Source organism: Talpa occidentalis, unplaced genomic scaffold (assembly GCF_014898055.3).
Source record: "Talpa occidentalis isolate TD23 unplaced genomic scaffold, MPIMG_talOcc4v2.1, whole genome shotgun sequence".
Taxonomy (NCBI): domain Eukaryota; kingdom Metazoa; phylum Chordata; class Mammalia; order Eulipotyphla; family Talpidae; genus Talpa; species Talpa occidentalis.
In genome coordinates this window covers 81821384-81842290 of record NW_026555331.1, presented here as the reverse complement: position 1 = coordinate 81842290, position 20907 = coordinate 81821384, and the positions used below count along the sequence as shown (strand labels likewise).

Below are 20907 nucleotides of genomic sequence, written 5' to 3'. Positions count from 1 at the left end.
CCCCTAAAATTTCTCCAAGAGGTGATAAAATGAGACAATTGAGAATCAAATGCCTAATGTTCCTGTGTTCTTCCTATATAATTCCTTACTTTTTTGTTTCACTTTAAATAAACCTTTTATTTTAGAATGGTTTCAGGTTTGCAGTAAAGTACAGAGAGTTCTTGTATAGGCCTCATCCATTTTTTCCTTTTGCTAACATGTTAATTGGTATGGTACATTTGTCATGACTAATGAATCAATATGGATGCATTATTAACTAAATTTTGATTTTCATTTGGATTTCACTATTTTTTTCTCTAATGTCTTTTTTTCTGTTCCAGGATCCCACTGAGGAAACTAGTCTGTCTTCTTAGGCTAGATGAAGCTATTTTTGATAACTTTGACAAGACTGGCTAATGATAAACATTGCACAGTGTTTGTCAGTTCGAGTTTGCCTGATGTTGTTTTCTTGTGGTTATCTAAGGGTTATAGGTTTTTTGGATGAAGACTACAAAGGTAAAGTACCAGTCTCAATACTTTCTATCAATGTGACTTACCACTTATCATGTTTAACCATGCCTCAGGTGGACTTTGACAGGTTTTCGCACTGTAAAGTTCATTTTTCCCCTGTATTCTTTTGAAGCAAGTCATCAAGATGACTGACTCTTTTGAGAACTGAGAGTTATATTCTACCTCCTTGAGGAGAGAATGTCTACCTCTATATATAATGTCTACATAAATAAAATGTAATTCTTTGTATGGGCGATTTCTCTATTTTCCTTCCCTCCTTCCTTCTTTCATCATTGTTTGTATCTGTATGAACTTATGGACATTAATTTATATTTTGGGCTATATCCAATACTATGTGTTAATTTTGGTTGCTTAAATTGTTCTATCTTTGGTCATTGGGGGCTTTGTAAGATACTCCAAACTCCTAGAGACAGCCATTTTTTCAAGAAGGCCTGGTTTCTTTGATTAGAGAATATTATTAAGAGACCAAGATATGGGTACATCAATAGAATTTTGACCTGATAGTACCAGGCCAGTTCCTGGATATCAGGGGCTGCCTTTCTCTTTCTCCTAAAGCATCTTGACATTTTCCTTGACTGTAAATTAAATACAAATAAAAATATAATATGCTTGCTAATGAAGCTTACAAATTTAGTCTGTACTGGCAGAAAGTATGTAAAAATGAGAGGGTATGTAAAAAAAAATACCCTCCATTGGGTCCTGCTACAGACAGAAATCTTTTTTTCAGTTTGCTTGGTCACCTTATAGAGAAATGTAATAAACTGTAGCACTTAGGATGATTAAATAAAAACAAAGAAACTAAGCATGTAGAGTGGACATTGGCAATTTTTCCTGTGATGTGAATGTATCTTGTGCTCCAGAAGACAGACTGAAAACCTGAATAACAAAAATTATTCACTGGGTTTCTTGCAATATAAGCAAGCGGCTGGTTACCAATTAGATTAACCATATATGAACTCCCTCAAGTGGAAAAAAACAAACCTCGTGACTGAATAGTATTAAAGCCATTTTTATCTGTGCTCTCTGAACTCCACTTTCCTTCCATGAGGAAATAACACTATCTACCCCTTGGTTAGGCTGAGTATGCTAGCTCTTCCCCTAGGGCTCAGGAGTGGTGTAGGAACAGAGGAAGAGGAGAAGAGACAGAAATTCATTAGATTTTAGTAACACTGTCAAACAGATATGATTCACTGTCTCATTGTGGGATGGCTGGAATTGTAAAATACAAAGTTGGATGATATCTTTCTACCAAGTGCAAGTGTCTGGGTTAAGCAACATGACTACCCTCTATCAACCTTGAATGACTGCTGGAGAATAACCTGCTCAGGTTTTTTTTTTTTTTTTTTCTATTCTTCCCGGTGGCTCAGATCTACATAGCAGGGGAAGAAGCTCCATAGACACCACAGATTTTCTTGATTGTCATGAATTCTAATTAACCTGGAGATATCACATTGTAATACATACAAACGATATTCAATAGAGTAATAGCAATTTTTTCTATATGTTGGCTATAGTCATGTAATAGTATTTATGCCTCTTCATTTTAGAGAAACTATCAGTGCAATGAAGTACATACATCTGAATGACTTTAAACAGGTGCATGTTTAACATTACTTGTATGGTATTTTGTTGGCTGACCTGTTCTGTTGAGCTCGGGAATTAACAGCATTTGCAGAATTCAGGTAAAGGCTGTTGGGAATTGAGGCCAACATCACACTTATTTAAAAATGTATTTATATTGGGGTGTTGGTTACAATAATGAATGAGATATGGTCTCTACTTTGTCCTTAGAGAACTTAAGAGTCTGAGATAGGAGCCTATATTCTACCAAATAGGGCAAAGATTCATTGTCCTTGGCCATGAACACTTCATTTTGATTGTGTTGGCAAATGTACCTGAGGTGTATCTGGTGCTTTTCAAAAAATGGGCATCTTATCCTTGTGGGTTCCTAACCATATCCTTTTTTGTGTCTTAGTAGCTCCTTTTTTTTTTTTTTTTTTTAAAGATTTGTTTATTTATTTGTACAAGCACTGGGTACAGTCAGAAGCACAGGAGGGTGAAAGAATTCACCAGAGCCAGAGCAGGGAACAGAACAGGCAGACTGATGAAATACACTGCTGAGGGGAGCAGCGGGCATGGCAGGAGAGGTCTGCACGCCATGTGGGACCCTCACTGGCGGCCGGGGATCGAACTGGCGCTGCAGAGGCTGCAGGCAGCTTTGTAGCTGCGCCACCGGGGAGGCCCCTTAGTAACTCCTTTTTATATCAAATCTTTGTGTTAGAATTCCCTGTGAAAGAGAACAAATTGTGCCTTCTAATATGTTGTTGGGGTTGGTGGTAATAAAGAAATGGATACAGGAGAGAGCAGCAACCACTAATAAGCTGATACATATTACCTACTCCTGTGGACCTCAAGGAGAATGAGCATCTGGGCCAGGGTAAGAGGCTGCTGGCCAGAGGTGAACTGGCAACTCATTCTGAGTACAACATTTTCAATTTCTCTCACTGCAGATACTATCCTCAGGATGATGGAAAATTTCTGAAAGAATGTGAGCATGAGAGGAGGTAGTGGAAGTAGAGGTGGTGACGGTGGCCATGATGGTGGCAAGAAGCAGCAGCAGGTCAGTCAAGTGGGGTGTATCATTTCTTAGTTGTTAATGAAAATTGATTCTATCCCTGTATTCTATTCCCAAAGGTAGCATCATGTAGGTACCTTGAAATTTGTTATAGTGGGAGTATTTTTACTATGCAAATTGACAAATGCTACAAATGAGGGCTTTTCCTCCCTGGAGCAGTACACTCTAAATCTAGAATTCAGACTTAAATTCCAGCATATTTTCCTGTCTATAAAAATAGGTTTTTGTCCCTTCCAGCCCTGGACATGGATTCAATTTTGATTTCCTGGGTGGAAGAGGGGGCTGATGAGGATGGAGACAGACTAAGGGAACCTTATAATGACTTAGGGACATACAGACACTTTGCTGTACATCCAGCATTAAGGTATCTTACCTCCTATTCTTTGGCAAGCTACCTCCACCACCAAAGAAGGAAAATACTTCCCCCCTCTCCCTCTCCCTTCCACATTAAAGAAGAGAAGTAGAATAAGGGATTGCTAAGCATATTTGAGTATTAAAAATAAAACCATCTCTATTTTTACTTCTTTAATCTTGTGAAAAATTGTCTTTTTATTAGTATGTCTGTTTGATGACAAAATAACTGGTTTAAGGATGAACTTTTTGTCAAATGGTTGCTTGATGTCAGGATACAAAACAAGCAAATGTGTGCACATACAAATACATACATACATATATGTATATACATATATATGTGTATTTTTACTTGGTCAATATATTTGTCACAAACTTCTTTATTGCCCAGTATTTATATACACTCCTGATAACAATATCCTGATTCCCTACTCTATCCATATGCTGTGGGTGGGGGTTGGCCTGCTTCTCATTTCAGACATAAATAGTTCTCAGATCTGACCAAAGCCATGCTGAGTGGCTAAGAAATGGGTATCTGTTTGGCCAGTCAGGCACCCCAGGGTGCAGAGGCAATTGTATAGAGTGTTGACATGCACCTTTCCTACTAGATGTCCACCTGGGAGAATATAACCCAGGAGCTGCTAGGGAAGGAAAAGATCCTACTCACATAGTTTCAGTCCCTAGCGCCAACAATGCCTATATAGTCTTAATTACCCCTAGATTTCAAAGCTGTAAGAGCCTGTAGAAGTTTTATTTTGCCTTAAGCCAGTTGGAGCAGTTCACATCAATGAAGAGTCTTAACTGATAGAATATGTTCTAAAACTTCAGTTAAGATAATTAGTAATATTTCCAAAGAAATGATGACAACTCTTCTGACACTATATGTTGATATTTTCCATAAAAATAAATTATATGTGTGCTTTTATTTTTATATTTTACTAAAATATTTATGCTAAAATATTTGCTTTACATTTGCATATAAAGATATATTTAACTAAAAAATTATAAGCAGGATTTATTTCAAAAAGTCTCTAGGGTATGTTATGTAGGAACACTCTTCTTTGACTCATCCACAGTTTTTGCTGCTTTCACCCTCTGTAAGGCTCCTCCTCTAATAGGCAGCTTTCTAACAGCCATATCTGTATCAGCCAGAGGTCCTCCCACCAGTCGGGCAGGAGTGCTTTCCACTGTTACCACCCGGCCAGAGGGCACCTAAAGAAAGCAAAAGGTAAATATCTAAGAGTCTGTTGACAAAATTTTTCAGTAAGAGAAAAACCTACTCAACCATCAGCTTTATTTGGAAATGACACAAAATGTATATATAAGTAAGTAGGAGGCATCAGAGCATTCTGGAAAGGTAAGGGCCCTGGAACTAGGAAAAAAGGGTTTGAACTCTACTTCTATTGCTTATTAGCTTTGTAAACAGGGACACATGGTGCTCAGAAGAGGATACCATATTCTGGAATATGGCATGGATCTACTTGCCAGGCAAAGGCAGCACTGTATATTTTCTGTCAGAGATAGAGATATAGTCTGACTAATGATTGTAGCAATTTCTTAGAAATCCTGGGGGGGGGGCTCCCCGTAGCGCAGGGGGTTAAGATGCAACCTATGAAGCTATTCACAGCCACTGTAGCACCAGTTCAATCCCCAGCCAGGGAGCTACCCACATGGTGCAACAGACCTCTCCTGACTCTCCCGCTGCTCCCCTCAGCAGTGTGTTTCAGTCTGCTTGTTCTGCTCCCCTCTCTGTCTCTGGTGAATACTCTCACCCCCACACACACCTCTGGCCTGCACCCCAGTTCTTATATGCATAAATAAATAAATCTTTAAAATAAAATCCTGGGGGGTTGGTTCTGGCTGCTTCAACCAGCATTAGGTGAGAGTGGAGGTGCCTTGGAGATAAATATGCCCAACTATGTAAAATTTGAACAAAGAGAAAAATATGAGACAAAACTTTATAGAAATAACATTCTTTGAAAACTAAAGTCATTATCTACTAAAAAATTTATGGAGAAAAAAAAATTTTACCGTAGTGTTTAGGCCTTTAATAACTGTCCGGTGTAAAATTGCATTTGATGGTCGCTCATTGTATCTGGAGGATTCTATAGCTTTTTCTTGGAGTCTTTTTGCTTTCTAAATGTGTAAATTAGAAGAAAATAATATCAATTGCTATTAAAGCATTAACTATTAAGTATATTCAAATACTTGCAATGAAGTATGCAATGTACGCTTATTTTCTTGAAACTTAAATAATTTGAAGCTCTGAAAAACAATTCCTAAAAGAATGACTTTTCCAGAATACTCTAGCTACACAATGCCTTGTGTTGATCATGTTAAAACAGGAATTAAACACAAATACAAAAACCATGAAACAAGACACTTTCTTCAAAAATCTGAGCAAAGAGAACATGATGAAGGAGCAACATGGATGACTTGTAAAGGGTAGGCTCTTTAAGCTCCTTTAAAAAAGGAGCGCAAATGGGTAAGTGTGTTCCATTACTTACACTAAATCAGATTATTGGCACTAGCAGTTGGAGCATTTGTCATTGAGCATTAACACTTAAAGGTGAGCAGTGTCAAAGGAATAGAACCACTAGCATTTAAAAGAAGCTTTGTCAACTAGGCAATGGAATACTACAGAATGTCTGTCTGTTATCCATCATTGAATACACTGGTAGCAACTACAAAATGATAAAAGAAAAGAGAGAAAGAAAAGAAAAAAAGAATTTATAATCACTCTTCTTTGTTTAAAATCAAACAGAAGGCAATACAGATCTTTCTTCTAGAACTGGGATCAATATGATGGCAGAGAAACACTACGAGTAAGTTCTCCTATAAAAATGATTAATAGGGAGGAAAAGCAGCAGGTCTCTGTGAGAACCAGGACACGGAAGATAAACAGGAGACTGGCTAACTTCCTGAAGAGGAAAGTTGCAATAAAAGAGGACAAGAAGAGAGGAAAGCATCAGAATCCTGCTACCCTCCCCCACCCACAAAGCCCTCACTCTCCGACCAACAGAAGGAAGAAAGAAAATAAAAATCCAAACAAAAACAAAAAACAAGAGCAAACTAAAGATCAGGTGAGGTGGTGAGTGGAAAGGAACTACTGCAGGCCCCTCACCCCGCCAACGGAACTGTGGAGAACCATATGGAGGTGAGTGGACTGCCTCTGGTGCCATGGGAGGAAGATAAGGACTCCACTGAGATACCTGCAAATAGCCCAAGGCCAGCCAGTAAGCTTGTGCGGAAAAGCACACGCTCTGGAAAAGCATACATGGATCCTGGCTGCCCAGGTCCTCGCAACCTAGGTTTGTGGGGAGATGAGAGGGAGCTGGCACTGAGGTGAATGACCCTCACTAGGTAATCAAAAACCAGGCGCCCAGGCACGGGAGTGGGGTGCAAAGGTGCCATTTCTGTGGACACAGCTGGGCTACCGCCTGCATCCCGGATCTGAGGACTTGGCATGAAATTCGGGGCGTGGGATCCCCACGACGCGCAGCACAGGGCAGACACAGCACCCCACACCCTTGAGCCATTCCACACCATCCCCACTCAGTTCCCCAGAGACCCACGGGGGAAAAGCACAGTTCTGGAAGGATACTAGGAAACATCTCTGGTGCCACCTAGTGATCAGAACAAAATCACCAACTTCTGATAGTTGGAAGCCTGGGTTTCCAAAACCACCCTCAGGCTATGAGAGGGAGTGGGCCACGCAAATGGGGGTAAGAAGGGAAACAAGGCATGGAGCAAGACCCCATTCTGGAATTGAGAGCTAGGCACAGGATCCAGGGAGTGAGACATGCCACAACAGTGGCTCTGCACAGGGTAACAGCCGGCGTTTTGGATCTGAGACCCTGAGATTGAGAACTAGAGCACAGAATTCAGGGCATGGTATCCACAGCCGTGGGCACAGCAGTGGGTTAACACGGGGGAGATACAACACCCAGAGTGAGCAATAGCCCTTGTGTCAAGCTGCTCCCCTCCCCTACTCCATTTCTCAGAGAACTACAGGAGAAAAGCACAGGTACACAACTAAAGGTCTCTAGCGCCACCTAGTGACCAGATCAAAATCATCAACTAGCTGATTCCCTGCTGGAACTGAGTAAATACAGAGGGAGGGAACTGTAAGAGACAGTGCTCCTTAACATAGCCGCGGCATCAACACCCTGGTGGAATTTGGGCCTAACAGTGCTGGTCTCAGTCCGGTAAACAGTTTGCGACACCCCTGAAGGAGCAATCCAAAGAGATACCCACCAACACCAGTGGCACAATGTCCCAACGCATAGAACTAATTAGAAAGCAAACAGCAAGAAGAAGGAAAAATATAAATAACCAAGCAAGCCCACAGGAGGAGGACCAACACAAAAAGAAAATCAGTCAGCAGAACTCAACAACAATGAGATGGAAGAACTTCTTGGCCTGTCAGATAGAGAATTTAGAATCATCATGATTACAAAGAGTAAAGAATACAAAAAAGAAAAAATGATATGAGACAAATAATCAATGAACTGAAGAACGAAAATGAGACCTTAAAAAAAAAAATAAAAAGAGAAGACTAAAAGATTACTGGAGGAGACAAGAGAGATCCTGGAAAAGCATTGAAAACAGAATCAAGAAATGGAAGAAGGGATCAGTACTCACAAAGATACAGAAATAAAAAGAACCAAAAGAGAAAAAGTGAGAAAATTGCAAAGGAAGAAGAATGAGGATACCCTTAGACAATTATCAGACTCCATAAAGAGAGAAAATATAAGTTATAGGCATTCCAGAAAGTGAGGAGAGAGACAAAGGATCTGAGAAATTATTCAAGGAGGTAATTGAAGAAAACATCCCAAGCATGAAAAGGAGATGAATATAGACATACAAGAAGCAAAAAAAAAACACCCAATTACCACAATGAAAAGAAAACTACTGCAGGACACATAATAGTAAAGCTTGCAAGAGTCCAAGACTAGGAACAAATAATGAAACTGGCAAGGGGGAAGAAACAGATAACTTATAAGGGAAAATCAATCAGGTTAACCTCAGACTTCTCCAAAGAAACACTATGGGCAAGAAGAGAATAGAGTAACATATTCAACAAACTTCAAGAGCAGGGCCTCCCCCGGTGGTGCAGCAGTTGAGCGCTGGACTGCGAAGCTGGCCGCAGCATCTGCAGTGCCGGTTTGATCCCTGGCTGCTGGCTAGGGTCCCACATGGCACGCAGACCTCTCCTGCGGCGCCCGCTGCTCCCCTCAGCAGTGTACTTCGTCAGTTTGCCTATTCTGTTCCCCGCTCTGGCTCTGGTGAATTTCCTCACCCTCTCGCGCTTCTGACTGTCCCCAGTGCTTGTATAAATAAATAAATCTTTTAAAATAAACAACAAAACTTCAAGAGCACAACAAACCAAGAATACTTTAAGCTGCAAAGCTCTCCTTCTATGAAGAAAAAATATGGACCTTCTCAGACAAGCAGAAACTCCAGAAATTCAACTAAACCCCCATTCCAAAAAATTCTACAAGAAGTCCCAAAGCCAAAACCAACAGAATGATCAAGAAGAACAGAATAAAGCAAGGAATAAAAATCACAAAAAAAGACAAACAAAATGGCAAAGAAAGATGCCAATGTATCAATATTAACTCTAAATGTAAATGGATTAAACTCATCAATAAAAAGACACAGAGTAGCAGGCTGGATTAAAAAACAAAATCCAGGGACTCCCCGGTGGCACAGCGGTTGAGCGCTGGGTTGCGAAGCTGCCCGCAGCCTCTGCAGTGCCAGTTCGATCCCTGACTGCTCCCCGGCCACCGGAGGAGGATCCCACATGGCGCGCAGACCTCTCCTGCCACCCGCTGCTCCCCTCAGCAGTGTACTGGTCCTTCTGCCTGCTCTGTTCCCTGCTCAGTGCTTGTATAAATAAATAAATAAATCTTAAAAAAAAAGTTTACAAAAAACAAAATCCAACCTTCTGCTGTCTCTAGGGAACACATTTAACCACAAAAGATAAACATAGACTAAAAGTAAAAGGTTGGAAAAAACAATTGTACAAGCAAATGGACCAAAAAAGAAGGCAGGAACAGCCATACTTATATCAGATGAAATAAACTTCAAATTAAGAAAGGTAAAAAGAGACATAGACGGACACTACATTATGTCAAGGAGACAATACATCATGAAGATATAACACTCATCAATATATACTCACCAAATGAAGGAGCACCAAAATATATTAGACAATTATTATCAGCTCTGAAAACAGACATTAAAGAGAATACAAATACAGTGGGAGACTTCAACACCCCATTCTCACCAATGGACAGATCAATGAGACAAAAAATAAAGACACTAGCACCTAAATAAGGACATAGAATACTCATGGACTTTACAGACATCTATAGGACACTGCACCCAAAAATATCCGAGTACACATTTTTCTCAAGTGTGCATGCATCATTCTCCAGAATCGATCACATACTGGGCCACAAGACAAACATCAACAGATACATGAAGATCAAAATCATTCCAACTATCTTCTCTGACCATAAAGGCATCAAACTAGAAATCATGAAAAGAAAACAAGGAACCCTCTCACTCCATGGAGATTGAAATCCACACTACTGGAAGACTACTGGACTAATGAGGTGATGAACAACAAGGAGGTCACCACTTTCCAGAATGTATGGGATGCAGTAAAAGCAGTAATAGGAGAAAAATATATGGCAATACAAGCTCACACAGAATGAACAAGAAAGAACTCAAAGAAACAACCTAATCTCAAATCTCAAAGAGCTACAAAAAGAACAGCAAAAAAACCTAAAGCCAATAGAAGAAAGGAAATAAAAATCAAAGCAGAAATAAATGAAACAGAAATTCAAAACACAATCCAAGAGATCAATGAAACCAAAAGTTTGTTTTTTAAAAAAATAAAGAAAATAGACAAACCTCTAGCCAGGCTCACAAAGAAAAAAACAGGAGAAGACAAATATAGATAGGATTATAAATGAAAGAGGAGAAATCACAACAGACTCTGTAGAAATCAAAAGAATAATCAGAGATTACTATGAACACTTATATGCAAACAAATTCAACAATCTGGAAGAGATGGACAAATTCCTAGAACAATATAATCATCCAAAGCTGGATAAAGAAGAATAGAGCACCTAAACAGAACAATTACAGTGAAATTGAGGCAGTAATCAAAGCACTCCCCAAAAACAAAAGCCCAGGCCCAGACGGCTTCACAAATGAATTCTACCAAACGTTCAGCAGTGAATTAGTGCCTGTCCTACACAAACTCTTTCAAAAAATTGAAAAAGGATGAATACTGCCAAATACATTCTATGAAGCCAACATTACACTAACAGCAAAACCAAACAAAGACAGCACACAAAAAAGAAAATTACAGGCGAATCTCCCTAATGAACACTGATGCAAAATACCTCAGCAAAATCCTTTCCAACAGAATCCAACATGCATCAGGGTATAATAACCACGATCAAGTGGGATTCATGCCAGGAGCACAAGGATGGTTCAACATACGAAAATTGATCAGTGTAATCCAACACATCAACAAAAAGAAAAATAAAAACCATATGATCATATCAATAGATGCTGAGAAAACATTCGACAAAGTCTAACATCCATTTATGATGAAGGCCCTTGAAGTTCTCGGGAGAGAAGGAACATATCTTAACATGATAAATGCCATATATGACAAACCCACTGCCATTATTATCCTCAATGGTGAAAAGCTGAAGACCTTTCCTTTAAGATCAGGAACAAGACAAGGATGTCCTCTTTCACCACTGCTCTTCAATACAATACTGGAAGTCCTAGCCAGAGAAATAAGACAAGAGAAAGACATACAAGGAATCCAAATAGGGAAAGAAGAAATAAAACTATCACTGTTTGCAGATGATATGATAATATACATAGAGAATCCTAAAAAATCCACAGAAAAATCCTAAAAACTACTCAAAATAATCAACCAGTTTAGTAAAGTAGCAGGATACAAAATCAATACACAAAAATTAGTAGCCTTCCTATACACAATCAATCTGAAGAAGAAGAAATCAAGAAAACCACCCTTTTTATAATTGAAACAAAAAAATCAAATACTTGGGAATAAACCTTCACCTAAAAGAGGTGAAGGACCTATACAAAGAAAATTATAAAACACTGTTAAAAGAAATAGAAGACACAAAGAAAAGGAAAGACATCCCATGCTCATGGATTGGAAGAATTAACATTATTAAAATGGCCATCCTGCCAAATTCAGTGCTATTACAATAAAAATCTCAATGACATTCTTCAAAGAAATAGAACAAATAATGATGAGATTAATATGGAACCACAAAAAATTGTGAATAGCCAAAGCCCTACTGATGAAAACAAAAGAGAAAGGAGGTAGCACACTTCAAGCCATATTACAAAGCCGTAATAATTAGAACAGTTTGGTATTGGCACAAAAACAGACACACAGACCAATGGAACCGAATAGAGAGCCCAGAAATAAAGCCACATTTATATGGAAACTAATCTTTGACAAAGGAACAAAGAATATGCAATGGAACATGGACAGTTTGTTCAATAAATGGTGCTGGGAAAACTGCAAAAAAATGAAACTAGACCACTACCTCTCACCATGCACAAAAATCGAACACAAAATGGATAAAAGAATTGGACATAAGACCTGAAACCATAAAATGCATAGAAGAAAATATAGGTAAAACACTACACAACATACATCTCAGTAACATCTCTAAAGACTCATCACCCAAAGCAAGGAAAGTCAAGGAAAAGATAAATACTTGGGGTTACTTCAAACTGAAAAGCTTCTGTACAGCAAAAGAGACATTAACCAAAATAGAGAGCACCCCACTGACTAGGAACAAATTTTTGCACTCCATACAACTGATAAGGGACTGATCACAAAGATGTACAAAGAACTCACAAGACTCAACAAAAACAAAGTAAATAATCTAGTCAAGAAATGGGCAGAAGAACTTAAAAGACATTTCTCCAAAGAGGAAATGCAAATGGCCAACAGGCATATGAAAAAATGTTCAACATCCCTTATCATCAGGGAAATGCAAATCAAAACCACACTGAGAAACCGCCTTACACCAGTAAGAATGGCACATATCAAAAAAACTAGCAACAACAAATGTTGGCAAGGATATGGTGAAAAAGGAACTCTTCTACCTTGCTGGTGAAAGTGCAAACTGGTCCAACCACTATGGAAAGATGTCTGGAGGTTCCTCAGTCTACTGAAAATGGAGCTACCATACGACCCAGCAATTCTACTCCTAGGGATCTTTCAAAGGACACAAAAACATTGATTCAAAGAGCACCTGTACCCCTATGTTTATTGCAGCACTATTTACAATAGACAAAACCTGGAAACAACCCAAATGCCCAAAAATGGATGACTGGATCAGGAAAATGTGGTACATGTACACAATGGAATATTACTCAGCAATCAAAAAAGATAAACTCATGTCATTTGCAGCAACATGGATGGAGCTAGAAGGAATTATGCTCAGTGAAATAGGCCAGAAGGAAAAAGAAAAATATCGGATGGTTTCACTTAGAGCAAGAATATAGGGGAAACAAAAAAGACATCAGTGTAAAAAAAATAATAACAGTACAAAACACAACAAAGCAAAAACAGACAATTGTAAGTCAGAGACATCCTGCAGGGGAGGAGGAGGGAGAGGGATCAGAGGGAGGGAGGGAGGAGCACAGGGGACTGAGGTGATGGTGCACAGGTGCACTAGTGAAGGAAACTCTATGGGGGCTATGCCTGAGGGCGTGGGGGGAAGCAAATATTGATTAAAAATGAACAATGATGTAAAAAATAAAAAATGATTAAAAAATAAATAAAATGAAATGGAAAATAGACATCAATTCTGTTACACACTAACATTTTCAAAGTATATCATTTGTACAAGAGAAAGACCAAGAATAAATATACTTTTACAGAGGTATCAACTTAAAGTATGTCCCATACTGCTTTCCAGTGGTACTTAGGAGGGGCCATTTCATAATTGCTGGCATTAAACAGCTGTGCAATTCTCTACCAGATATTCTAGGAAATCATAGGCTAATTCAGTAAGAAAGCATGGCTGGTCTCTTCCAGAGACGTAGAGGCCAACACTGCTCCAATAAGTTGGACCCCAGCAGGTGTGCTCCATACATCTGGGACATCAGGGTCATCTGCCAGGATCTCAACTATGCGGTCTCTCAAACTTGAGAAACAGAGTGCTCAAGATGACAGGGAAGTATTCTTGTATCCCCACCACAACTTCATTAACAGCACACTCCTTATTATCTATGTTTCCTTGAGATTTTTTGTAATTTGCATAATCCTCTACAATGGAATCCACGTTCTTGGCAAGAAGATGAAAGCACTGTTTTTGCCTGTAATTAAATCTAAAAGCCATGATTTTAGTTCTTCAGGAGTTTTTACTTTAACTTCAATGCTATTTATGAATGTTTCCTCACTTTCAACAATGTGATCTATTTGGGCCCTTCTGAGAAGGCTGAGGTGTCCCATTGGTGCTGCCAGCCTCTCCATTTGCAGTTTTCTAATTGTTCTTTTTTATTTTCATTTCAACATTTCTCTGCTGCATACTAGATGTCTTCTTTCCTGGGGCAGCCCCTCTCATCTACTTCTCTGCATGCTGTTCCCGATTAGCTTCTTGCAGTTCTTGCAATTTCTGCTCATTGATGTCCACATATTTGAGCACTCTGCTTTATGGCACCCACCCATTCAAGCCACTTCTTATTCCAATCACTGAAAGGTATAAAGTGTTTCACTTGTTCGTCTCTCTGGCAACCTTTACTCACTTTGCTTCATAAAGAAGAGGCCCATGAAAGCACATCACTTACTCACCCTCCTGGAATTAAGGGTTTTGGTCCTATTTCAGGACCATTTATATGTTATTCACCACCTCTTCCTTCTCCACCACCCAAATACAGCTCCCTACTTGCCACCCCACCCAGTAGCCATGCTGTGAACCCTGCCTGTTCTATATCCTGGTGCGATTCACAAATGACACCTACCTCTACAAAGTACATTAATACTTTGTTAATTTGGTAGCACTGAACCTGCATTTACTCATTGAGGCTAAGAAGTTGGTTATTAGTGAGGTACATCTTTTATACATGGCAGAAAAATCAGTAACTTGAAAATGCCATTGAAATTTCCAGCTATGCAGGTCACATATGACCCAGGAATAAAGTAGGTCCTAAGGAAATCAGGTTCAGTTTTTCATAAGCATTTAATAAGGTTTTAATAATTAAATACTAATTCAGTTCACCTAATTTGCTGCAGTGTATTCAAGTCAATATTTGAAGCACTAGAACAGATACAATGTGAGGTATCACATGATCTGCAAGGAAGAGCCTAGTTTTCAGGAAATATTCCTTTAAAGTGCAGGCAGTTATAAGAATATTTTATAAGTTAGGAAGAACTTGTAGTGAGAAGGGGGAAGTACCATGCGTGAGCTTGTTTTACTTTCTTAATATAGTTCTATTATTTTTCATGGACTAACTTAACATCTAACAATTTTATTCCTAGAGGAAGAATCATAAATTAATAAAAATATATTAAAGTTGTAATTAAAAAAGTGGAAAATAGTAATGAGATCTTGGAAACCATGGTGCTTCTCACAAATTTCAACTGAAAAATTAACATTTTTAAGTTTTTTAGATTAGTTTCTACCTTCTAGCTGAAACAGATTATCATATTTCCAAAGGGCTGTTTACTCCCCGTACCCATTGAAGCTTTTTAATATATCATTTCTTTTGGTGGACAGTGGAGGGAAGAAACCTTTGGAGGCTATGGTAATGAGAACTGTTGTTTTTTTCTGTCCTCCAGCTTCTTACAGAAAAGAATCAGTGAATAAGAAGGCTCAAAATGGAAAGTAGGAGCACATTTCTCCTGTTCAGTCCTAGGTAACTATCTTCTCCTTTATGCAAACCAGGAAGACCACTTTTGCTTCCTACCACTAAGCTAAATGAAACTCGGCAGCATCTTCTGTAACTGAAAATGCATGGTGTTGATTATTCTCAATCGCATATGAATTTCTTAAAGTGTTAGTACTATACCGAAAGATCAGAAGAAAAAAGCGAATGGATATTTATTTCTTAAAGAGTCTGTCAGAGTTAGCCATTTGTTGTGGACATCATATTTAAAAGATCTTACCTTTAAAGTTTTAGCATTTGATGTTCTAGCCAAGAAATTTTCCCATGATTTATTAGCCAATTCTCTTTGCTTATGTGTAGCTTGTATCTGAAATGAGAAATATTTTTTTAGAGTTCCAGTTTCTATGGAAGGCTACAAAAGGCTTAAGAATCCTTATTTGAAGGAAAATCTAAGACTGATACCAAAAGGATTAGAGTATTCATGGAATTCAACAATTAAAAAAAATAAGTCTTAAAATGGAAAAAAAAAAAACCTTCCACCATATGAAAAATGCTTTTCATGAAACACTAAACTGTTGTAAAAACATAAAATATAAAAATGACAATACTCATCCTCAGCAATTATTACATGATTATCACTTTGTAAAACAGATTACCTAATCCAGAATAAGCTATGTAAATGACCCAGCAGCAGATTCACAGGCGAAAATGAAGAGATTCCTGCTGTCACTCAAGATTATAATGGTAAAACTATTTCTAATATGTGACTGCAGTAAGAGAGCAATTTTGTGAGAGTGCTGAGTTTGTTGTGGTGATGCAGTCTAGGGAATTTAATTTAAATTATGCATCTCAGAACATTTAATTAAATTGCAAAAAAAAGGTCGGTTTAGAACCATAACAAATCAACAACAACCAACCAATTAACAATAGCTAGTCAACACAGCATTCTGCCATTCGAACTGTTACTATTGAATGTAGTGATTAAATCTCAAACTCTTGGGCCTCCCCGGTGGCGCAGCGGTTGATCCCCGGCTGCTCCCCGGCCACCGGAGGAGGGTCCCACATGGCGTGCAGATCTCTCCTGCCGCCCGCTGCTCCCCTCAGCAGTGTACTTCGGTCCTTCTGCCTGCTCTGCTTCCCGCTCTGGCTCTGGTGAATTCTCTCATCCTCCCGCGCTTCTAACTGTACCCAGTGCTTGTATAAATAAATAAATAAATAAATAAACGAACAACAACAAAAAAATCTCAGACTCTTACTCCAATGGTTTCTTTAAAAACTGCACAAAGTCACTGAAAATAGGGGCCTCCCCCGTGAAGCAGTTGTGAGCGCCGCGCTGGTTGAGCGCTGAGCAATGGAGCTGTCCACAGCCTCTGCAATGCCGGTTCGATCCCCGCCTGCTGGCTAGAATCCCACATGGCGTGGCAGACCCCTCCTGTCGCGCCCGCTGCTCCCCTCAGCAGTGTATTTTGTCAGTCTGTCTGTTCCCCGCTCTGTCTCTGGTGAATCCTCTTACCCTCCTGCGCATCTGGCCTGTACCCCAGCTCTTGTATAAAAATAAATAAAAGACACTGAAAATAACTTCAAGAGAATACTACAAAATAATTCTAAATGCCAAAACATTCACAAATAAGGCAAATACATTCTATGGCTAACTTCAGCCGGTTTATATTAAAATTATGATCTTGTGCCTTAATGGTATCCATGGCTTACTTTTGTATATACTTTTTGTTCATTTTGCACATCTTGGTGTACTTGGCTTTCGATCATCTCAGTTTGCAGGGAAGCAACCATCTTTCCAATATTTTCAGATGCTGTTGTAATAGCCTCCAAATTTTTTCTATCTGTAGTGACTGGTCTTAACTTTTCCAATTTTATTTCTTCATATATTTCATTCCATATTTCTCCAATCTGTTATAGCAAAATTTAAGTTTAAATTAACCAAAAATAAATGATACAATTTTAGGTAATCCTTTGTCTGGGTGGTCTTCCAAAGTTAACAATTACTGATCTAGCTTTTCCTAATTTACTTATTGGGAATTAGTTAAGTGCAAATATTTGGGGCACCAATTACATTTGAGTCTTTGGAAGTAATTTACCAAATGTTTTTCAATGACAAGGCATTCATTGATGAGGCTCTAAGTCTAGTTCACTGCCATCATCTCTGCCCTCTGGTTTATAGTCACTATTTTCACAGGTGCAAAAATTGCTGCTTCACTCTTATCCTCTTGAAATACTGGTATTGAAGGATAAGTCAAGCTGAACTTGTAGGATAATGAACATGGGGATTCCTGGAACCCAAGGGCCCCCTGCCCGCCTATCTGGGGATATATGGGCTATATGGCCCTGCCACTTACATTCTAGTTAAGACAGTCATTGAATCTCAAGCTCTTAACTCCATGGTTTCATCATGGCGATAATCCCATCTCATAACCTGGGTTATCTAAAAACTAATTGCTTGATTATGCTTAAGTTTTGAGAAAAATCTATATATCCAGGATACAGATAAAATTCAGTTCTGTTTTCATTTCACTTATATTTAAATACACAATACTATTATTAGTAGAGAATGTTCACTTAAAAAGACTTTCCTTAAGCAAGTAATAAACCCACTGAGAACTAAATACTCAAAAGCATTTAGTTTCGTAAGATTATAACCAGGGACTCCCTGGTGGCACAGCAGTTGAGTGCTGGGCTGCGAAGCTGCGCGCAGCCTCAGCAGCACAGGTTCGATCCCCAGCCACTGGGCTAGGGTCCCACATGGCGCGCAGACCTCTCCTGCAGCCCACTGCCCCCCTCAGCAGTGTATTTCGTCAGTCTGCCTATTCTGTTCCCCGCTCTGGCTCTGGTGAATTTCCTCACCCTCCAGTGCTTCTGACTGTACCCAGTGCTTGTATAAATAAATAAATAAATCTTAAAAAAAAAAAAAAAAGATTATAACCAGCAAGATCAGTGACCTAATATCCTTCAATTTTTGACAATCATATAAAGTAATGACAAAATACTTGAAAAAAAATAGTATTTTGATTAGAATAATAAGTAATAATTCATTTAATGATAGCTCCTAAAGCTCTCTAAAGAGAAGAAATTGTATTAAAATTTTTTTTAGGTTTTTGAATAGTTCTACATCAATAACATCCATCCATCTTCTTTTATAAATGCATGGTTGGATGAAATCTCATGCCATGGAGAATACCCAATTAATTGGTTGTGTTTCTTGATTTTCTAAGTGCAAAATGGAAAATAAAAACTGCATAGTACATAAATGATTGCTCAAAACTATGAAGACATTATTTCACAGTTGATTTTTTGCCAACTAGAGTTTAACAACAGTTTAATAAGAAAGTACTCACTTTAAAATCAAGATATCTATGTATGATACAGAGGGTGACAAAATCTTCTGCAGATAGGCCAGGTAAATTTTCAAAATCTAAACAAAGTTTATAATGTGAGAATTACTTTAAGAAAGCAAGTGATTCCAAAAGCTGTATCTCAATCATTAAAACAAGTGCAAACAGCGGGCCTCCCTGGTGGTGCAGGGGTTAAAGTCTCACCACTATCAAGCTATCATCAGCCACTACACTATAAATTTGATCTCCCAGCCAGGGAGCAAACTGAGGTAGGCCTCTCCTGTCTTATCCGCTGTTCCCTTCAGCAGTGTATTTCAGTAGATCTGCCTGTTCTGCTCCCCATTCTGTCTCTGGTGAATCCTCTTACCAGCCCTTCCTCCCACACACCGCATCTCTGGCCTAGACCCTAGTTCTTGTATGCATAAATAAATAGATCTTTAAAAAAAAGATCTATTTATTTATTTATGCATACAAGAATTGGGGTACAAGCCAGAGGTGTGGGGGAGGCAGAGGGAAGGATTCACCAGAAACAGAGTGGGGCACAGAACAGACAGAATGACTGAAATACACTGCTGAGGGGAGCAGTGGGCGAGTCAGGAGAGGTCTGCTGTGCCATCTGGGTTGCTCCCTGGCCAGCTGGGTATTGAACACGTGCTGCAGTGGCTGTGGACAGCTTTAAAGGTTGCGTTTTACCCCCTTGCGCCACCAGGGAGGCCCAATAGATCTTTTTTTAAAAAGTATAAACAACTAGTTTTGATTTCATCTCAATTTATAAAAAGGTTACCTCAATAGTTACTTCAGCTGGCTTCTTTCTATGACAAACATCCACCAGGTCATCCTATCTAGTTATTAGAAAAAAAATTCTTCCTTTGCTGTAGACAATGATATTGTACTTCCAGAAGCTAAAACATGCTTAAGAACTTTTTCCTTAATAGGAACAAGGACTTAAAAAAACTCAGATGATTCAGAATTTTAGTGTTTAAGCCTAATCATTAATCATTTGAACTAACTGCATCTAATCCTGTCTGCACACAGAATTTCCTGGGGAACTTTAAAAAATATGAATGCCTGGAACTCACAATCAGAGATTTTGATTAATTGGTCAGGGATGTAGCCTGGGCAATAGGGTAACAATGGAACATGCATCCATGCATGCATACAAAGGGACTTCTGTTCATGCTTGAAAAATGGATTCCAAAGCAAAATTAACTTGTGCATTCTGCAAAATAGGGAGGCTCTTGTGAATTTGTAAAATCGCTTCTTACCTAGTTTACCCAACACAGCATAAATTTTTGCCCTGATATTCTCAGCAACATCCATAACTGCTATAGTTGGGCAGTTAGCAGGCAGTGGCATGAATTTTTGCTCTTCTTGAAAACTAGTAAATAGAGGTTTCTTTGTATCTATCCATTGGACAACATGACAACATTGAAGAGAGAAATAAAAATCATAGCAAATTAACACTTAATTTTTGGGTTTTAGATTAACTATTATAATATATATTAAAATACTTATAATTCAGTAAAATATTGCCTTGTACACTATTATCAGTTATATAAGAAATAATCACTTATTTCTTCCCTATTCTGTGACAAAAATTAAAGCTTTTACTTGTGTTATTATGTAAAATTTATCTAAAATTTAGATCCAGAAATCTAACAACATTAATGGAACAATGTAATCTTTGCTTTTGGTTTCTGGATGTAATGCTATAGGTTTAAAAGCTATTTTTTGATTTATAGAAAAAAGTAAAACAATTAAAATGGATTGAAGATAGAAATTGTCAGAATTTCTGTCATTAATTGTCAGAATTAAAGAGGAAGTATATTCATTTAAAAAGAAATATTAATTACAGTTTATTATGTATTTTAAAAATATTTTTCTTGTGTTAATATTGTTTTACAGCTTTGTTTCCACAATAGGATCCCCCCTTCAGGCATTGTTGCACCCACCATCAAAGAACTCATAGTCCCCCCCATAGGCCTACTGGCTACCTCCTTCTTTGTTCTCATCCATCCTCTTCTCCCTCCTCCTCCCCCTCTTAAGCCCCCTTTCCACAGTAACTTTTCAAGGGTTAGTTTTTTTATTTTGGCTTTATCTGACATTTTGTTTTGTTTTTCTATATTCTACATGTAAGTAACACCATATGGT

General features: G+C 38.5%; 1 protein-coding gene and 1 pseudogene across 2 annotated transcripts in view; both read right to left on the bottom strand.

Annotated features, from left to right (window-relative positions):
* Positions 1–3674: 3674 nt before the first annotated feature.
* Positions 3675–20907, bottom strand: part of CFAP69 (cilia and flagella associated protein 69) — a 61149-nt gene continuing 43916 nt past the window's right edge. For both annotated transcript variants that reach the window (XM_037507505.2, XM_054692317.1), the window contains exons 18-23: positions 20022–20159; positions 18760–18836; positions 17120–17317; positions 15690–15776; positions 5528–5632; positions 3675–4708 (exon numbers count right to left, since the gene is read on the bottom strand). In XM_037507505.2, coding sequence (XP_037363402.1) covers positions 4538–4708; positions 5528–5632; positions 15690–15776; positions 17120–17317; positions 18760–18836; positions 20022–20159 — 776 coding nt within the window. In that variant the 3' untranslated portion in view covers positions 3675–4537. The remainder of the gene's footprint in view (positions 4709–5527; positions 5633–15689; positions 15777–17119; positions 17318–18759; positions 18837–20021; positions 20160–20907) is intronic.
* Positions 13473–14190, bottom strand: LOC119257059 (mortality factor 4-like protein 1; annotated as a pseudogene).